We start from the raw sequence: 20708 nt of genomic DNA, 5'->3' as shown, positions 1-20708 counted from the left end.
GCGATTCATGGCATCTTGAGCTTTCTGAAAGTTTATTACCATTAGACCGAAAAGCAAAGGGGAGAATGTAACTCTAGACAGCTGGCACAGCATGCTCTCTCTTTCTATCTCCCTCTGCTGACCCAGTGACTGACAGCTCTGAGAGAAAGGAGGAAATGAGCTGAGGGCTAAAAAGGTGAGACCCATTAAAATCAGATTGGACGTAACTATTGGTGTGGGAACTCAGTTTTAACTACACCATTGCTGGCAGATGGGTTTTGCTGGATCCTGATTTTGACAGATACATTTCTGTTTGAATGGACAGCCAGTGTTTTTAGTATATTTCAATATTTGTAGTTGCCAATACGATACATTTAAAGACTGTTGACACCCTCATAGATTTGAGATAAAGTGTATTTGTAGTTCAGAGCACTTATACGAACAAACATTTCAGGAGTCTTGTATCCTTTATAATTAGACACTTAGTGGGTGTGGCTTTTGGACTGCTCCTTCATCTGTCAATCAGCTCTTTATGTTGCAATGGTCTGTTGACAGCTGGGTAATCCCCAGGGCCGTGAAACTAACTGCTACTGGAAAATACACACAGAGACACACACTGCTGTGTAAGAAAACATTGCCTGCTAGCCGGATATTAAAGAAACTGTCACTCTTCCCTTCACCTCTTTTAACAGTTCTACTTCCCTCATTTTTGTCCCAGAAGGACTTTCCTTCCTTTGCCTTCCTTTCATGCCACATTTTCTTCTTTCTTTCAAGTGACATGTAGTTTGGACATAAACTGTAAGCATGGTAGAAAAGAGCATCCAATGTAGCTGAGAGGACCTTAGAACCTGAAGTTTGGGTTTGTTGCTTGTTGTCATTGTGTCAGTTGTTTGAACCAGGAAATCAGAAACTGGCTGAGGTTGGGAGCTTATTAGAGCCATGGATCAGCTGAGACAACAGTGCTGATATTTGAGGGTTTAAGAAAATCTAATAGCAATATGTCAGCCAAAAAACATACTTTTGGCATTTCAGTGCTGTGATTGTTGGCTGACATGTACTGATAGCAATATATTTGTGATAAATCAGCTTCTAAAATAAGGCTTTATATCTGAGTCACATTTATTAAAACTATCAGTGCAGGAAAAGTGTTATTAGAAGTGAAATTAGGCATTCAGACCTTGTGGAAAAAATAGCTTGAGTTGTTTTATTTTTGTATTTAAACTGCAACTTTAGGCACTTGACTTAAAAAAATCACTTATTTTAAGTTTTGTTTAACCTGCAGTTGTGCAAGTGATGTCACTTTCACACTGTGCACAGCCCTGCAAGTGTGTATGCCTACACTTGAGCATGCTATCTTTCATTCCTGAATGGTCGTGCCTACAGGGGAGACAGGAGCAGACAGAGCTGAGAGAAGGAACGAGAGCAAGAAATGGGAGTTGACAGTGATTGATAGTTCCTGCCTCTGAGATTTGAGGCGTGGGAAAAACAACATCAGACTCTTAAAGACTTGATCAGTGGCAGGAGCTGCCAAACATTATCTGCTACTATTTTAATAATTTCCCTCAGGTGTGTCACAGCATGTGTCTGTTTGTGTGTTGAGTGAGGTTGTGAGATGAGCCAAGCTTGTATCATTCCTTTTGTAATGGATTTACACAGGTGAATGCCAGTTGTCTATTTATTCAACAATTTATAAAATGTCAAGCTATGTATTCCTGTGCTGTACAGTTTACAGTAAGTGAGGATGTTTCACTGATAAAGTTTGTATGAAAGTAAACTTTAATTTTTATGTGCCATCTAATAACAATGTTGTCACACAAACATTATAAAACTATTATAATGTTTATTGTAAAACTGTTTACAAAAATATGGTCAGTCAGAGGATGAAGACTGAGAAGTACTATGACAAGGAAGTAAAAGTGTGTTTTTGTATAGATTAGAATGATGATCTAAAAATCAGCTGATCTTAGCTTACACTAGGACACACACTGGGAATTTCTGTGCCATTAAAAATGCCAGAATTTCTTATTTCCATTTTCATGAAATACAATATTTGACAATACATTTTTCCCAAATAGTCTAAACCTGATTTTATTGTAACTTAAAAACCCTGCTCAAGTCAGTCTGTCATTTGGACTTCCTGTGCCTGAGACTTCTTGTGGTAGGATTTTCTCATGCTCTGTTTCGCAGTCCCTCAGGTAATGTGTGTGTGTGTGTGTGTGTGTGTGTGTGTGTGTGTGTGTGTGTGTGTGTGTGCGTGTGTGTGTATGACTGTGCTCCAGGAAGTTGAGAATTAGCCATTAGGCATTCATAAAAGGTGTTTGAATAAAACATAAAACCATCTCCTTGCTGTCATATCACTTTCAGCTGCTGATTTATGACCGGTATTTAACTAATTTAACTACGTACACACACACACACACACACACACACACACACACACACACACACACACACACACACACAGACTCTTAAGCCAAGCCTACATGTCTGGAATAGTATTACAGTGCGTTAAAGGGGGAGTTCTCAGAGGCCTTACAGATACCTGTCACTCAAGGAGAACATGACCTTCAGTTAACCCCAGGCACCTTGTTAGATGGTATGTCATCCACTGATTACCTGAAGGTGAGGGATATGAAGTAGTAGTTTCACAGTATTGTCACATACAGTACATGCACAAGGGAGCACACATTGGAGAGAGAGAACACTCCAAATACTGGCTTCAATATTCTTTCTTTTTAGTAGTCCAAATATTTTAGAAGTTTCCTAACACAAGCAGACTCTCAGTTTTTCTTAAGACAATTGCTGCTACAACTCTTTCCTTTCATTAAGGTTGAATGCAGAATACAGAATACAGATATATCGATACTGGAACTCAGTATCGATATATCTGTATTCCTAACAGAAAGTGTTTTGTTAGTTTCTTACTCTTTACTTCTGGACTGTGTTAAATGCATGATGTAGAAAATCGCCATGTTTGAATTCCGCTTAAGAATAAATGGGTCTAAAGAATACACCAAAATAAACAATCTATTTGCTTGTTAAATCATGGGTAAGAAGGGCTGTTATTGGCAGGTGGCCCCCCACATGAAAATAATAGAATACAAGACTTTACAAGATAGGAGAATAAGTTCCTCATGTCCTGAATGCTGAATGCAATGCACAGAGGTGAAATGCCATTTGATCCTACCACGTGTAATTATCTTACAGTTATCATTTACTCTCCTCAGGCTCTTGGTACATGCAGCCATTCTGGCTCCAGCCTCAGTTGCCAAGCTCTTAGTGGCATCAATCATAAACAGTATCTCAGTCAGCCTGTAGACATCAGCAATCACTGTCAGTCAACACCTCAACTCTCAGCATTAGTTTTACCCCCCACTAGCGTTTTTTCTTTTTGTATTTATATTCTTTTTGTATCACAGAAAATGTCAGTAATGTTTTTTAGTTTCTCACTCACAAAGAAGCTTGTTTGGGTTTTTTGTCTTTCTCCTATGCTCTGTATTTCTCACCACTCTCTTTTTCTCTATCTTTCTCTGATTGACATGTGGTAACTCTGCAGCGTTTAAGTACTCGAGGTGCAGACAGAAGCACTTTGTTCTTGCGTATTGGTTGGCTGGCTTCAGCTGGTTTCTGGCCAATCCAAACATGACCTTCACACATAAGGATCCAGTCCATTGGCTCTGGATGATTTTGAGGTTTGGGGGTCTGGGCCCTGGGACCATAGAATGGGAGTGTGGAGGTTTTTAAAATGGATGGTAGTCTATCTATGGGGAATTAGAGTTTGTAATGGTCTGTCTAAAGGGGAGCAAGATGTTCTTGTGTCCTTAGGTAAAGATTAGGATCGTTTGATAATGATATTTGTCTAAAAATCTGTTTCAAGTCCACTTGTATTTTGTCATTATGACCTTTTCCTGTGAAAACTTTTATTGCTAATCTCTGTCAGTCTATCCCTCTGCATCTCTGTGCTCCTACACCACCCTGCAATCCTAATTGAGATGCTAAGCATTATAGTTCAGAGTGAAATAGTTGGAGAAAGCCACAGAAAGAAAAGGCAGCAGGAGAAAAATAGGGTAGGAAATAGGGCATTAGAGAGGAAGCTGTAATTTAAGAGGGGGAAAGTAGAGAAGGTGGAGTGGAGATGAATGATGAATGCTACAGTGTCAGGAAAAAGAAATGTTCAACACTAGCACTGCAGAATCATGGCTATCAAAGACAGAGAAGGAGAAAAAGAGATATGTGGATTGAGAGAGATAGATGGAAAGATACAGGATGACACGCTCCACTGGTGCAGTTAGAACCACTGTAAACTGAGTAGAACACTGTGAGGGTCTCTGCTCTCTGGATGTCAGCACAGACACACATACTGGATTGTGTGTATTTATATTAAACAGAGCTAGAATAGTACTCTGTCACTCTTGTCCAATCTAACTCTGGCACATTAAGTCACTGCTGCTGATGCCAGAGACACTTCTTTAAATCTGTGTCTGTCTGATTGACCTGGTTTGATTCTCAATTTATTTATTTTTCCTCATCTGAGTTATTCTGTTCAAACTGTGGCCTCTAAAGAGACTTGCTCCCCTGTGCCACAGTAGTTTGTGAATTTAGGTAAATAAAACCATTGTACTATTTGGCCAATGACATCTATTTATCAGTATATCAATGACTGTAGTTTTTCACATCTGGTTTTGAAATCTGAGGGTAAATTTCAAGTCACATTTTATGTCTCCTTGAAGTGAAATATGAATATGGAAAGCCAAAATTTTCACTGTATATGCCAGTGTGATTAATTGTATGAAAAAAGGGTGAAAGAACATAGTTGTATTAAACTTAGTTATTGCCCAGCCCACTTAAATCAGCTCAGCCAACCTATACAGTATTTTTTTCCTTGCACACTTTTCAGGGTTAGGCTTTGGATTAAGTCTTGGTTTAAGATTGCATTACTGTGTTTTTTGTTTTTGTAGAATGAATGATAGTACCCTTTGCCACAGAGGGAAGTCCTGAACTCCATGTCTTTTAGCAAATCATTATAGAATCATCAGCGAGCAACAAAAAACCTCATTTGTACTGTGGAGCACATTTCATGGAAAATAGAATGTGCTTCACAGAAAACCAATAACTTTAAACTTGTACGTACATACTGTACAGACAGACATAAATACATACTCTGCTAATACTTGATAAACACAATGAGACAATGAGGTAATGGGAAACTCAAGTGTTGTCCCAGCCAACATTAAAAACACCAGTCATAAAACATTAGAACTTTAAAAGAAAAATTGTTGAAAGGCTTTGTGTAAACCCTGTTTCCAAATTAGCAAGCATTTGGAACCAGTTGGTCTTGTGTTTGTTTCCTGTGTCACCAGTGTCAGTACAGTGTCACTTCAGATATTTCCCATCCCCAGTTGAGCGCAGTTATGCACTATAGTGCACGTGCACTTCTATGTTAGCAGGTACAATACCTGAGATCCTCTCGTGCTGCTCCCACCTTTATAAAGTTTCAATAAGAATGTGAGAACACATTCATTGGGTTTTTTTTCTGCAGGTTAAAACTCACACCTCCACCTTTCTCATGTGAAAACATTCACCGGGTGTGACATTACAGGTGATTTCCTCTTTCTCCTCCTTGACTATCTTCGTTTCTCTCCTCTTCCTATATCCACTCAGCGGAAGTCATAAATCTTTCAGTCCTAGTTTTATGGGAACTTCTTATTGTTTGGAAAGTTATTTTTATTATCTCCAATGTGCCTCTGGCTGTCGAGTCTTAAGATTCTCACCAAGAATCAGACTGCAGGTCACTTAAGAAGTCACCAGAGGTGCTGTGCTGTGTCTCCACTAATATTCCATCTCTTGCTGTCTTTATCTATTTTCCCCCTCTTTTGAATCACACAGTACTTATCATCCTGCTTACTGCAGAAGAGATTTAAACTGTTCAGTAGTTGATATTACAGTTCATTAAAAAGATTTATGGTTATTTTAAAGGATGTGCTTGCCAACAGGATAACCAAAAATGAAACCTGAGACTCATTAAATACAACAATTATGAATTAAACGCAGTAATTGCTGAGATTTACATCCAGTCCTAAAGAACTGAAACATGTTTAGATCATTTATTTAATTAAAAGTACCAAGTGCCAAAATCTAAAAATATGTATTTTTATTGAATGAGAGCTGTTGCCCTCAGACACATGGTACTTAGCTTTTGAAGGAGCTTGGTCATAGACCTTTTATACCCTCCAGTATAATATTACTAAGGAGCCAGTTTGGGACCTGGATGTTAATGCCTTATTTGTTTAATCTGTCTGTAAAGTTTGAGTATAAAGAAATTGTTATTTTTGCATTGCCATTGACACATAATTAATAAAAGTTGATATGTTTTCCTTTTCTAGGCTTATGCCAGCCTTTGATTTTCCTTTATGGTGTATTACTTAAATGATACGGCTCCTCTTGTCTGATTGAACATTCATTTTTCACTTTTAGCAGAATGAAGGGGAAAATATACCTGAATATACCCCATAATACCTGAACCCAACCTCTTAAATGCAATTCTTCAAAGGTTAGTTGTTGACATAGCAGCCTTCCTCTCTGTCCTCTCAGCATCACTTCTTGGCAGCATGACTGAGGAAAATTTATAGCAATGTTTGTTATCTATGTGTGCTCCTCCCATAATTATGATTGCTGTTGAGAGCAGCAGTGTAGGTTGTTTGCTTTTGTAGTTCTCAAGAATACTGAGGTGAATTTTTGAACCACATGGTCCCATGGAACTTTATCATGGCCTTCTGGGTGCTTCCGTTAGAGATAACTGACATGGGCCTTGTGTATTTCCTCCTGCTAACCCAACCCTGTCTTCCTTTAAAAGGAAAAAAAAAAAAAGGATTTTTTTTTTAATTCTTAACACTCTGATGTGTCATTTCTTATTACATAAACACACTAATATCATGTCCTTCAGGTAGTGATGAATAGAATAAATAATCAAATTAAAAATGAATGTGATATTCATAATAAAGGACAGTATGCAAGTGTATAGGTTAGTACAGAGACAGGTGAGAACTAGGCTTAAAGTTGTGAATGTCTCATAAATTGCCAAGCAAAACCTCAAAAAGTCCCATATGTTCTATAATCCGTAAACCTCTGTGTGCCTCAGTGTGTCCTCATCTGTCCTACTGTCCTGTTATTGCTGACAGAGAAGGCTAGCTGGCGTTGTTGTCATCTGTTTACAAGCCAGTGTTTGTTCAGAGCTTGATCATGTTACAGGACAACCCATGCTAGTTGCAGTCACGTTCACAGAAAACACTTGCACAAACATACACAGACACACACACACAAACACACACAGACACATAGCTCAACAGTAGTCGAGTTTAGAGTATCAGCTAATCCGTGAGCAGTTGCTGAGGCATCAGTCTCCAGCTGAACGCATTGGTTTTTGGCCCCATCCCGCAGCCCAGGGCTTCTGTTTGTCTGGTGGTGACTGCTAGACCTCATAGAATTTCTTAAATCTTATTTTGGTGTTTTGTTTTCATCAAGTTTATTTTTGGTGCAGTCATTTTTTAATGGTTGCAAAAATTGTTTTTTTGACATGTTTATGTTACTTTATGAGCCTCTCCTCTCCTCTCCTCTCCTCTCCTCTCCTCTCATTGTTGGCTGTCCTTCTTGCTCCTTATTAGGAAAAAGATTTTAGCCCTTTTGGAAAATATGTCCTGATCAGTGGTTGATTGGCTCGTGGTTGAGAAGTGTGAAGAGCTCATTTGGAGGATCTTTATCGACAGCAAGCTACAGTAACGAGAATACTGTGTTAGTGGGAGCGGGAGATCGTTGACATGCCAAACTAAACATTCGCTCTCTCTTTTCCCTTCTGCGCTCCCTCTGTCTGTCAGTCAGCCCTCTCTCCCTCTCACTCTGTTTCTCTCCTTCCCTGTTACTTGCTGTTTTACTTGTCAGTCAAAACTCCCCCTCTCTCCCTCTCAGTGTGTCAGTATTTAGTCTCCATTTTCTTTTATTATTATCATTATTTTTTTATACCTTCTTTTGTTTATTTAGTCATTGTATAGAATTTAGTCTTTAATAGCACCAGATGTTATTCACCTACCTCATTGTTTTCGTGACTAATGTGAAGTAGCTGCTGCAACACTGCAATTTCCCTTTAGGATTAATAAAGCACCCTATCAATCTAGCTATCTATCCATTTATCTATATACAGCAGGGCATTATGTAAATAGAACATGGTTCTCTAAAGTCCATTAAAATGTCTGCAGTACAACATACTGGGTAGACATGTTTGGATGAAAATATGACAAAAGATTACAGTATTGCTTTTAGTAAAAGGCCACATTAGAAAAATCCTGAACTACTAACATTCCTCTATTTTCCGTGTGTGCTGTGTGTGTGTGTGTGTGTGTGTGTGTGTGGTGTGTGTGTGTGTGTGTGTGTGTGTGTGTGTGTGTGTGTGTGTGTGTGTCTGTCTCTGCTTGTTGTTTCTAGCATGATGTGTCAGCTGGAGCTCTGAAGGCGGCGCTGGACGGCGTGGTGCAGGAGTGTGTGAGCTTTGTGGGGGTGGACATCAACATCTGCTCTGAGACACTGATGAGGTAGATGACACATAGAGACACATACATCTATGTCCTAGTGCGCAAGTGCACAAGCGCTTTCTCCTCTACACGCACACACATGCAAATTGTGAAATGGAGATGAAGTAGGGCTCAGACCTCTGACATACTTTCCCTTAGCAGTCACAACATGGCAAAGCTTCATTCACATTCATGCACAAGTGCAAGCTTGATACACACACACACACACACACACACACACACACACACACACACACACACACAGATGGCCTGCCAGCTTTCTGTTTAGACTAATGCTTCACACCCTGGCCTCACTCACTGGGCTGAACTGGATTCAACAGGGGGGATTAGGCAAGGTAGACACACACACACACCGAAACATACATGCAGAGAGGCAAACATTTACATACATGTATTGATATCTTTCGTAGAATATTGTGCACACATACGCTTATTTACTATGACATAAAATACATACGCTCAAAAGTACAGGAAGTGCACAAATTTGATGTATACACATATATTTGGAGTAGACACAAACAGTATGAAATGAGCTGGCATTAGCTGCAGGGCAGGCATCAGGTCATCTGTTTACCTGTCTGCTCTGCAAGTGAGCTTTTTCCACTCCTGCCAGAAGTTATGCTACACACATTAAACACACACAGACGTGTTGATGACTGAGGTATTATGTGGAGTGTTGACATAGCAGTGTGTTTTAGCATGAGTGAGTCACTGTGGACATTAACAGAACAGACCTAATTGAGTTTCAGATCACCTCTGTTCTTTGCTTGGCCAAAACTGGACAAATACGCTACAACATATTGGCTCATGTGTGTCTCTTGTGAGTGCACAGTCTGCTTGTTTGTATGTTATAGAAATCAGTTGCGCACTGTATGTAAAGCAAAAGCTACACAGTTGTGTGTTAATAGTAATACTGTGGATATCTCAACAACAAAACTTTGATTTCCCTGCCAATTTTATTTGTGTGTTTTCTCCTGGTAGCATCTGATGTAGAACAGACACCTCAGAAATAAACAGGCCTTTGTTGTTTTATCTCCCAGGCATGTAGCAGGGCTGAATGTGGGCCGGGCGCGGAATATTGCAGAGTGGAGAGAGCAGAATGGTCCCTTCATCAACAGGGAGCAGCTCAAACTGGTCAAAGGCATGGGGCCCAAGAACCTACCAGCAGTGTGCTGGCTTCATTAGAATCAACCCACAGACCCAGCACAGGTATATATGCACACTGTATGTACAGATACATGGACACAAACAGGCACACATTGACTCAGATTCTGCTTCACATTATTTTCTCATCTATTCCTCATTAAAGGGTCAGTTTATACAAATTGTAGAAAAACATGTTTTCTCATTTAGTATATCTAAGCAAGCAGGTGCTTTGTTTATGTATATCCTTTATGATAGCAGTGCAAGGGAGGGATTTGATGATGTGTAAAAAAAAATACAAACAACAGCACAGTGCAAAGTTCACAGATGCAGTGAAAGTATTTGTACTGCAATCTATACAATATGTATCAGATAGAGCAGATGGAGGTGAGAATTGTTCAGTTATGGTGGCGTGAGGAAAGAGGAAGAAGACTCTCTTCAGAAATGGTGCCTCAGTTACCCTGGGTAATCCACAGACCTTGGTGTGAACATTTTCATTTGAATGTGTTATATTGAGTACTGAAATTTTTTGACACTGTTGTTTGTTGTCTGCGAATCAACACTGCCTGTAGAAAGACACTTTGCTGTTAAATTTCCAAAAGTATGTTTTCGGTGCTGTGAATTCTGCAAACAAAATGAATTTAATGCCATTGTTTTGGAGCAGAATCAGGAATCTCAGAGGTAGAACAAAAAAAAGGTATACTGCCAGCATGGCCAGATACCACTAGAGACACTTGAGAAAATTGTAATTTGGTGAATTGACTTTGTGATACAAAGTGTCACAGAGTGTTTTTATGTTAAGGCTGTCTAACACTTGGGCTTCCTCATAAATTTAAAATGTTTTTGTTTCTTGTGGCAGTGCCAGATCCTCACCTCACCCTGTACCAGCAATGCCAGAGAAACCAGCAGCTAAGAAGGGCAAAGGAAAGACTTGTGTCAATATACCAACCTCATTTAACCCCCTGGACCAGACCTGCATACACCCTGAGTCCTACGATGTGGCACAGAGGTACAACACACACACACACACACACACACACACACACACACATACACACATACACACATACACACATACTTGTACAGCAACCTACCCCACTGGCCAAAACATGTTCGGGCTGAGATGGAGTTGATTTTGACACTGTCTCATATGGAGCTGGTTATAGTGGTGGAGGACTCTGATTTGATTTACACAGACATGGGATACAAGAGAGGAGGTGTTGGCTTTGTATGTGTGTATGTCTGTGTGTGTGTGTGTGTGTGTGTGTGTGTGTGTGTGTGTGTCCTTGTGTGAGAAATGATTGTTAACGCTGCTGATGCTGATATCAAAAGCACATTGAACATCTGCCCAAGACTTCTATGTCCTGTGTGTGTGTGTGTGTGTGTGTGTGTATGTGTATATGAGGGAGGGAGAAACGGACAGACAGAGAGAGAGAGAGAGGGTGGGCCTTCTGTCCTACAGCTGCAGTCACTCAACTGTGTTTAGTCTACATAAGTTCTGACACTAGTGGCTCTAAGCATCGCTCCCCTCATGTTGATGCGCCTTTAATGGGCTCAGTGCATGTGTGTGGGTGAATGTGTCTCTCTGTGTGCACATGTGAAGATAGATTGATGCCGCTTGTATGAAACTGTGTTTTTGCTTGTCTTCCCTACTTCAGCTAAGTGATCATGTGTGTTTGTGGGCTTATGTGTCTGCGTGTTCAGTACAGACTGTATTGTGCAGTTGTTCATCAAAGAGCTATTAGGGGTCAGAGGTTTAAAAAGACTCTTGCAACGAGAGAAGACAAATTACTACCTCTTTCTTTTTAATATACCCTCTATTCCTTTCCCTTTCTCTCTTTTTATTTGTCCTTTTACTTGCTCATACAGTACATGTGCACACCCTCTATTTTTCCCCAAATCCACACAGCTTATGTGTCTGTTTCATTTTCTGTTTCATTTTTATTTTCCAGACAGACACCTTTCTTGTTCTTATCCATCCATCCAGTGCTCTCTTTTACTCTAGTCTTGTTCCATCAGTCATGGCTGGAGTTAAACTGATGGCTGATGATAAATCCAAATCATCAAAAATTTCTTTCAAGTGGAAAAATTGACAGTTTAAAGAGATTTTTCTTTTTCCTAATTTAAAAAAAATCAACATTTACATTAATTTATGTAATTATAGGAATTGACTGTAGAATTTAATCAGGGGCAGAGAAAATCACAGTTTAAATGTTTTGTAGCCCACAACACATTTCAACTGTTTTATTTTTATATTAAATATCCTACATTTAGCTGAATAGATGGTAGTATGTGGTAAAAAAAAAAAATAAATCAACAGTCTGCTGTGCATTTCTCTTTCTTGCCGCTTGTCTTTTTTCTCCCCCACTCCATAATTAAATCTTTCTCCTGTTTCTCACCAGTCTACCCATCGTTCTTAGCTTTTTTATATTTTTCCTGCTGTTCAGAATTCTTAACCCTGTGTTGGCGAATGTTGTATCCTTTGTTATGACTATCTTGTAATCCCTGTCTGGGAATTGACTCAATTCAGTTCTGATTAATTTCTCTCTTGATATATGTACATTTTGTGATGGTCTCCATTCTACAAATCTGCAGAATTTGAGAGACATACATATTTTTTTTTTTGACCATCCCAAAGCGTGTCTTGTGGTTTTCCAGTATGTCACATCCCTCTTTAAACATTAACAACGATGGATGGCAGGAAAAGCCGTGCATGTCAGCACTTGCTCTTACTTGGAATTTTGACTGCCTGGTATAGTTTTGATGCAGCAGAAAATAAATCACCAAACAGTGGACTTTAAATCTGGGGGTATGTCATGCCTCTGAAAAATAGACCATCGTACTTGATGAGTGTGTAGGCGAGTCTGATTTGGCTGCCTCCTCACATAAGCCCTTGGATTACATCTGTGATGTTTAGGCTTTGATTACTTACTGATACTGCCTTGGTGAGTTCTGTTGTCATTCATAGAAAGTGATTGTTTAATTTAGAATAAAAAGGTGGCATTGCATTTAACAGTGCATAGCTTTTGATGTCAAGCCAGAAACTCTCTGAAAAACCCTCTCCTTTAGAGTCATTAATTAGTATATTGGCATGAATTTAACTCCTCTCTAAAAAAGTCTCACATCACTGAGATGCCTCAGTGACCTTCTCACATCCTCACCTACAACAGCTCAGGACAGGAGTTATGGAGGGAGGATTGTGGAGGAATGCTGTTTGTGTGTCTTCATAGTGTGTAAGGAATATCATGTTCATCACATTAGAGAAACTGGACCCTCCATTACTGCTCACAGCCCACACATCATATCCCTTTTGTAACCATATACAACACACACACACACACACACAAGTAGGAACACAAAGGCAGAGACACAATTTGTCCACCGTTGTTTCACAAGTGGTAGGAATTGTTTACTTAAAAGTAAATATATCTGTGGTATTTAACAATGAAATGACTCTGTAAAGCATGTTGATATTCAGATGAAGAATTTCATTCTATCAGAAAATATCAGTGAAACATATTGTATTACTCTGGTGTGAGACAGATGAATATTTCTTTGATATGTAACAGTCGGGGCCCAATATTTCTATAATACAAGGCAGAGTGGGTTCTTGCTGTGGACCTGGATAAAATCTGTATCCTAGCCCACCCAACCCCACATTCACACATACACACACCACATATACACACACACAGTGTTGGTAGTAATTATATGAGTATGAACCCAACAGTGGTGGGCGCCTCTGGACTCCTGGTACCCCTTAAATACTAACATACAGTGCTGAAAAATGAGAAAACACACACAGACACACAGACACACACACATACAGACACACACACACACACAGACACACACACACACACACACACACACACACACACACACACACACACACACACACACCTAAAGTAGAACCAAGGGCTAGAATGCATGCTGTTCTTAATTCAACACTGCCTCTACTCTCCTCTTCTCTCGTACTCTTCCTTTCCTCACTCATAGGTTAAAGGGATGTTCCTAAATTTGACTTGTAAACTGGTTTAGAGGTTTGACATTTGAATGTTTTGAGTATCGTTTGAGCAGAGCGAACAGTTCTGCCTCAGCATATATGAACAGTATTTTAAGCTGGTTGAAGCCCCAGTTGCTAAATTTCCAGTAAGATGATAAGTCTCTATGAATGTCTGTAAGGAATTCAAAAATGAGAAATGAGACTTACAACATCCTTTTGCTTGTAGGGAAAAAATACTCCCTCCTGGGCTGCATTTTATACTCTGGTGATGCCTAAGATGAACACCCAACAAAATGTGCACCTTCCTTTAAATAATTTGTCATCCCAGTGTCCCTTAAAGATGATTTTTTTGGCATTTTTACAAATTCTGACAGAGTAGAGAAAGACCGGAAATATTTTGTGTAAAAGAGAGGAAGAAGGATGACCCTCAACAAAGGTCCCAGGCTGGATACAAACCAGGGGGGCTATGTGTTATGTGTCTTGGACCTCTAGGCCACCAAGACGCAAGTATTTAATTCCCTGTAAAGAGATATATGATTGGAAAGTTAAGAGGCCTAGGGAGACACAAGAGAGAAGATCCTAGTGTTAGAGAGGAATCCATTTTGTTCCAAAGGTGCTTTTTCCTCACCACTAAGCCATTTCTGGCACATACTCAGCTACTATTTTGCGCCGATCTGGCTCGCTGGCGTTGAGGGATTGATTCCGCTTGTCTCCCTCTTTTGGCCGGTAGACGTTGACTGTGCTGGCAGGGGCCTCTCTACTCACAGCTGTCTCAGACATAGTTTGTACACAAGCCGTGTCGCATTACATCCGCACTGTCCCGGCTACTGCCAAATGAGCATTTCTGAACAACATTGTGTATGAATCAACTTTGTGTGTATGTCCACCTGTTCTGTCCATCATGGGCGGGGACAGCTGCGGAGTCTGTTTGGCGTCAGGCTGCCAGTGAGCGACATCCATCACGGACGCTACCCAGCTGGTTCACACATGAATACATACATAGAGGCAAATACATTCACATCTATCACCAACTGTGGAAAGTGCCTACTGTAAATAATTTATACAGTATGCACAATACACACACTCAGAAATACACATCCCACATTTTTCCATAACCCTATTTGCCACTCTGGTTCTCATGCCAGTTTGTTACTAAGCCTGTTTAGATTGTAGACTAGCTAATTAGCTTGGATTTGATTCTCAGGCTCAGTGAGTTTTAAATGGTGCAACCTGACTGACTGTCTAGACATTTTGGAGGTGGGACATCCTGCTAGAATAAAGCGATATAAGGATATTTTTTCCAAGCAGCTGACAGACAGACAAACAGCCCAACCTTAGCAAAGTGGAGGCAGTTTCATGAGACAAGGTGTCAGGGCGTTTACAGCCCACTGTGGGTTTACCTTATTTACTAGGGGGTAAAATAAATGTGAGCATTTGTGCGAGTACGTTTTTCAGAACAGAAAGCCCAGTCTCGACTTTGTGTGTAATTACCCTCACACCTTCCCCCGCCCTGCCTCATTTCCCCCCACCTCCCTCTCACTTCACCTGCATTAGCTTAGCTTTTCTCTCCCTCCTTCTTATTTCTTTGCTTTCTTCATCTTTTATCTTCTCTTTTTTGACTGCTCTACTTTTCTTTTCCTCATCATTTTTCCCAGTCTGTCATCACTTCTCCCCCCTCCTTACATCCCTTCCTTTTTCCTTCTTTCTTACCCCATCCCTTATAGACCCAGGTCTCTCTGTCTGTCAGTAAAGGATTTGGTGCATATGCTTTAGCCTAGCTACTTGGACCTGCTACATAAACTTGCATTAGCAAACATACAAGAAATTGATAGTTTAGTTATTTCATGTGTTTTTACACTCTGCTCTATATTTTACATTTATTCCACACATCACCCCTCTTTTCTCAGATTTCTGTCCCTCGTGGGTGGGAGTGCAGACCAGATTGGGAGTGCAGGCCTACGACAGTGTGTGGAGAGCAAGGTTAAGACCAGGAGTGTCGACGAACTTGCCAAGACAGTGGACACCACACCCGAGACCCTCAAACTCATCATAGACGGCCTCACGCAGCCCCCCGGGTTTGACATACGACAAAGTAAGACTCATGCCAGTCACACACACACTGAAATACTGATATCAACACATTTTACTGACACAGTGCAAGCAAATATTCTAGACCAAAACTTGCTCTCAAGAAAGATACAGATCACTGTGGTTAAAATCAAAGAACACAAATACAATGAACAAGAATAGAAAGTATACATTCACAAATTACAAAGATGAAAAAAAGAAATACAGCATATTCATCCATATAAATTAAATATTTACGCGACATTTTCTTGAAGCAGTTTGATATTTTAAATCGGTGAGAGGAATTAAACAGTATTTTAATGCGTTTAGGTTTCATGCCTTATTATCCCCCTTTCAGTCAGTAGGAATCCAAATTGAGCAAAACAGTTGAACTCTTTACTCAGTATTTCCCCAAAATAAAACATCTTTTATTCCTACTTATATCTTTGTACAAAAATCTTGTCACTGAGCAAAAAGCTATCTGTGTTTTTAATCATATAAAATTTCATAGACACACATATATGCAACCTTGCAGCCGCAGTAACTTCTTAGTCTCTCATCTTTCCCTCACAATGTCCTTTATAAGTCCCTGCTGACTGATAGAAAGTTGAACTTACTATTTGTCCAGTTCTTTGACCGGTTCGCTAGTTACAACACACACTGACTTTTTTTGTGCCTTTATTATAATAGGCGTATCTTGGCAGTGTAATGTGATAGGATCTGACAGTGCTGTGGCTTCCTCCCTGTAGCCCAACAACACAAGCAGTGTGTTTCTGACAGGGTTTGATGGGTCCAGCAGACTGTGTTGTTGGACAGAATATCTTTACAGACACACACAAATACACAAAGACCTCTGTTTTTCTCTTTAATCTCATACTCTAGAGCTCAGGCACCCAAAAATATACCAATAAAATCATACACGGTCACAAACCTTAACATTTTCAAAAGCTTTGCTGTAGCTCAGATTTCTATTTTTTCCTTCCGTAGGAAAAATGTCTCATCTCTGTCTTACTTTTTCTTGTCTATATTCCGAAAAAGGTTTATGAAAAACAAAAAGTAGCTAAGAGCCTGTAAATTAGTTAGATTTAACAAGCCTATTCAGGCATAAAGAGAAAATATATATAAAAGTCTGACTGTAATGCTGCTATGTGTAAAGAAACATTGCACTTTACAAATAAGGAAGCACTCAAAGCTGAAATTATGAAGATAATCTAGGCTATTTGAAAAGAAAACAAAAGTAAGAAACATTATCAGGTATAGTCACTATTATTATGTGTACTTGTGAATGTGATACTCAATGATTCTGGAAATGATTTAAAAAATACTATTTCTGAAAAATAATTTAGTCAGTTAGCCTTCTTCTTGTCTTACATAACAAAAACATGTAGGACAACGCTATTTACCCTCCATAAAGCAAGAATGAAAAGTGCTTTAAAAAAAAAAAACTGTCGAAGGTAAGTGAATGAACTTCGGTTGAAAAATTAGTTTTACAACTGATGTCTGATTTCTAGACAGGTCAGTTGAATACAAAATCATCCTCGTGCCTTATTACCAGGCTGTCCTTTGTCCTACTGTTTCACATGGAGAGGAGAGTCAAGCCTGGATACCCAGTTAGTGCTGGCTAACTCTTCTTAAAATTAAGGAACGCAGCTCCAAGGTTCACCCTCAGGTTGGCCCTATTCGGTTGCAGAACACTATGCTTGGCCTCCTAGCCAGCGCTCAGCTGAGTAAACAGATGGGCCGAGGCTACCGCATGAAATCAGTGCTGTGGGGAGGATAATTGGACCGGACTATTTCCTGGGGCGCGAGCCTTCCTTGTTTGTGTTAATGCTACAGCAAGGAAAAAGATCTCTCGTGAACAGGCCAAGTGGAAAGTGAGGTAGAATAGAATGCTGAGAATATGTGGAAGTATGTAGGCACAAGTATTTGGTTACTGCTTGAAATTTAATATCTGTTTGTCATTTCTACCCCGCCCCCCTCATTTTCCTACATTCCCTTTTCCCGTTTCTCCCCCCAACATTTGTGCTAGCTGCCATCCGTACCTGATTTTGTCATAGATCCTTCTGCCTTACTATCATCCAGCCACCCCATCTTTTTGATATTCTCTCTCATGATCTCTCTCTTTGCCACCACCAGATTTTGGGCAGGCGGACTTTAAGCGGGGCATTGTGTCGATGAGTGATCTGCGGGTGGGTGCGGTGCTGACGGGCCGCGTGGACAACACTACTCTATTCGGGGCTTTTGTAGATATTGGTGTAGGCCGTGCAGGCCTTATCCACAAGAGCAACATCACCCTGGACAAGCTGCCTGTCAGTCAGCGCCGCCGCAGCCTGGCTCTGGGACCAGGAGAACGGGTGGAGGTCCGGGTCCTGAATGTGGACCCTCAGAGGGGACGGATCGGCCTGGACCTGATAAGGGTTCTAGAATAGAGTCACTTAATTCCCATAATTAATATTCAATAATTTGATTAGATTTAAAGCTGGAAATAATGCACAAAGCTACAAAGTACCTCATGATGGTTACAGTGACTGTGGATAAGAACTAATGTGGTTCTTAAGAACAAGGCACTTTAACACGGAACCTGTTAAACATATTTATAGGAATGATCCTATATTCTGCCGTTATAATTACACGCATTCAGCCAATGTCTGCATTATTTGTAAGGGCTTGAAGCCTTTAAACTGCAGTTCTTGCATTTTTCCTGCACAAATGGTTCAGTCAAAGACTGTTTGTTCATTTTAGTTCAACTCGGAAAAGCAGTTACAAGTTCAGTGAGATAAAATTAAACCAAACTTCCTTACTGTTATGTTCATGGCTGAGAGCCTTTCTTTCTGCTGAATTCATTCTCTCAGTTTGGATTTATTCTCAGCCTGAAAATTGATCCCTGTGTAATTTTGGGAGTAGTGCTCTACATAGAATTGAACACTATACCTGATTGCCTAATTCAGGGCAGAAATGTCCTTTGTTTGTCAACTTCCGTCCTAGTTATCTGCACACACTGCTGTTTACTGATCATTAGAGGAGACTCTGATGTGACTGCTGATTGAGATGAAACCCATGAGGGTTGCACTTTAGCAGTAGTGCTAATAACTTCATACTTGAGCTACTATTGATTACTTTTTATAAATGAAATAATACTTTGATATTATTTGCATACTTTAGTAGATAAATTAAGATTCAACTCGTGTTGTTTTGCAACAGTTCATTAAGTTTGTGTTATTCAAAACAGTATTTCTTTTAATTTGAACAAACCAGAGGGATTCGACATGTAAGTCAAATGAGGTTTTGACATTAAAAATATTTCCTGTATACCTTGCGATCTTGAAGTTAATTTTCTCAGAATTAAATACTCAGTTAATTACGCGTTGGATGAGAATGGAAAAGAGTGGATGGAATGAATCGGAGAAAGGAAGGGGAAATATCAGCAGATGTGTGAAGTGATGAGAAGAGGACACCAGTTAAAGACTTAGGTTTTTCTTCCAGACAACAGGAAGATGTGGAAAAACAGAATGAGTGGGCTGGGGGGGGGGATAGGGAGAGACAGGGAGGAAGAAGAAGAAGAGGAGGAGGAGGAGGAGGAGGAGGAGCGAGTGTTTCTGTCTTTCAGACTGCACTAAAGCCTGAAGGCTTTTTAGGCATGGTCCCAGACACAATTATCCCAGGACACACACACAAACACACTCTAATCAGCTGCTTCAAAATTAATCCCAGACTCCCCGTCCGCATTATCTAATTTGTTTGCCTTCATGAAACTGGAATAAATAAAAAAAAAATAAAAAATAGAAAACATAAAATATGGTTCTGAGGAGGCCTGGGGTCCCTTGTGCTAAATCTTATACTGAATGCAGAATACCTAATCACTGCAGTGCTGCTGCTTCGCTATCTCCCCTTAGGGAAACAAATGGAATATATTCTAGGCACACAAACACAAAGAGATGTTCGATCAAGATTAATCAGAAGTGGCAGTTTGCTTAGTGATGATCTGAGAAAACTGCACACACGTTTAGACTAGATTCCCATACTGTATTTCATTGTGCTGCTCATTTTTTGAAAGGAATTTCATTTTCTAATCAAGGTGCCTTGTTTTATTTGACGTTAACTCCCTTTGTCATCTTGTTGTCTTTCATTTCTTTTGATCTCATATTCTGGCTTGGCACGATCTCCCGTTTAATGTTTCCAGTGTTTTTTTTTTCTTCTTTTTTTGGACAACATGTATTTGTGCAAGTAAACACAGCTTCCCTCAGCATCGTTCCTGCTTCTCCCACCTTTAATTTTCCTCCCTCTACTAAACGTGAGCGCGCAGATGGGACAGGCAATCTGGCAGCCAGCTACTGCTGCCCCTTGGAGTTTGTGTCAAACACTGACCAGTAATGAACCTGTGATAAGAAGCAGAGCAACTGCGGGAGTAGTTGTGTAGTTCTCTGTCATCCTCTGCTGCACTGTTTCTCGGCTGTCGCGTTATGGAGTGAGCTCAGGTGTGCCTTGAGGTTTTGGCTAAATGTGAAGGAAATTGATGGTAAGCGAGCTACTAAATGAATGATGCACACTCCATCGTGAAACATCTGGCTATTTTTTGTTTTATGAGTCCTAGGCTATTAAAAGTCAAGTTAACAAAGAAAAATATGTCCCAAGTGTTCATGTAGGGCCATGGAGACGCAGGTGGATACAAAGTCATCTTCACTTTTTTCCTCCACACAGTAGCAGAATGAATGGCTCTCACAGCCAGCTAAGCAAACACTGAGTAGAAAATGTAACTTTCTCTGTTGATCTCTAATGTCTCAGATCGCCTGTCAAAAAAACGAGTAGAATCTGAAACACTGTGAACAAGCACTGAAAGCTGCAGTGCTTTTTATATGGTTGCCTTAATTTCAGATACTTTAGTATACTACAGTATTTAAAAATGTATTTCTTTAGGTGAAACATATAACATG

General features: G+C 40.0%; 1 protein-coding gene across 1 annotated transcript in view; it reads left to right on the top strand.

Moving 5' to 3' along the window:
- Window positions 1–18583, top strand: part of LOC108896231 (S1 RNA-binding domain-containing protein 1-like) — a 50683-nt gene extending 32100 nt beyond the window's left edge. Inside the window, 6 exon segments of the mRNA XM_018695265.2 lie at window positions 8455–8561; window positions 9602–9716; window positions 9718–9770; window positions 10564–10713; window positions 15618–15802; window positions 17914–18583. Coding sequence (XP_018550781.1) covers window positions 8455–8561; window positions 9602–9716; window positions 9718–9770; window positions 10564–10713; window positions 15618–15802; window positions 17914–18206 — 903 coding nt within the window. The 3' untranslated portion in view covers window positions 18207–18583.
- The last annotated feature ends 2125 nt before the right edge of the window (window positions 18584–20708 follow it).

Source organism: Lates calcarifer, linkage group LG16_LG22 (assembly GCF_001640805.2).
Source record: "Lates calcarifer isolate ASB-BC8 linkage group LG16_LG22, TLL_Latcal_v3, whole genome shotgun sequence".
In the NCBI taxonomy this organism is placed as follows: Eukaryota; Metazoa; Chordata; class Actinopteri; family Centropomidae; genus Lates; species Lates calcarifer.
Note: the sequence above shows the minus strand (reverse complement) of the source record. Positions and strands in the feature narration are given on the sequence as shown.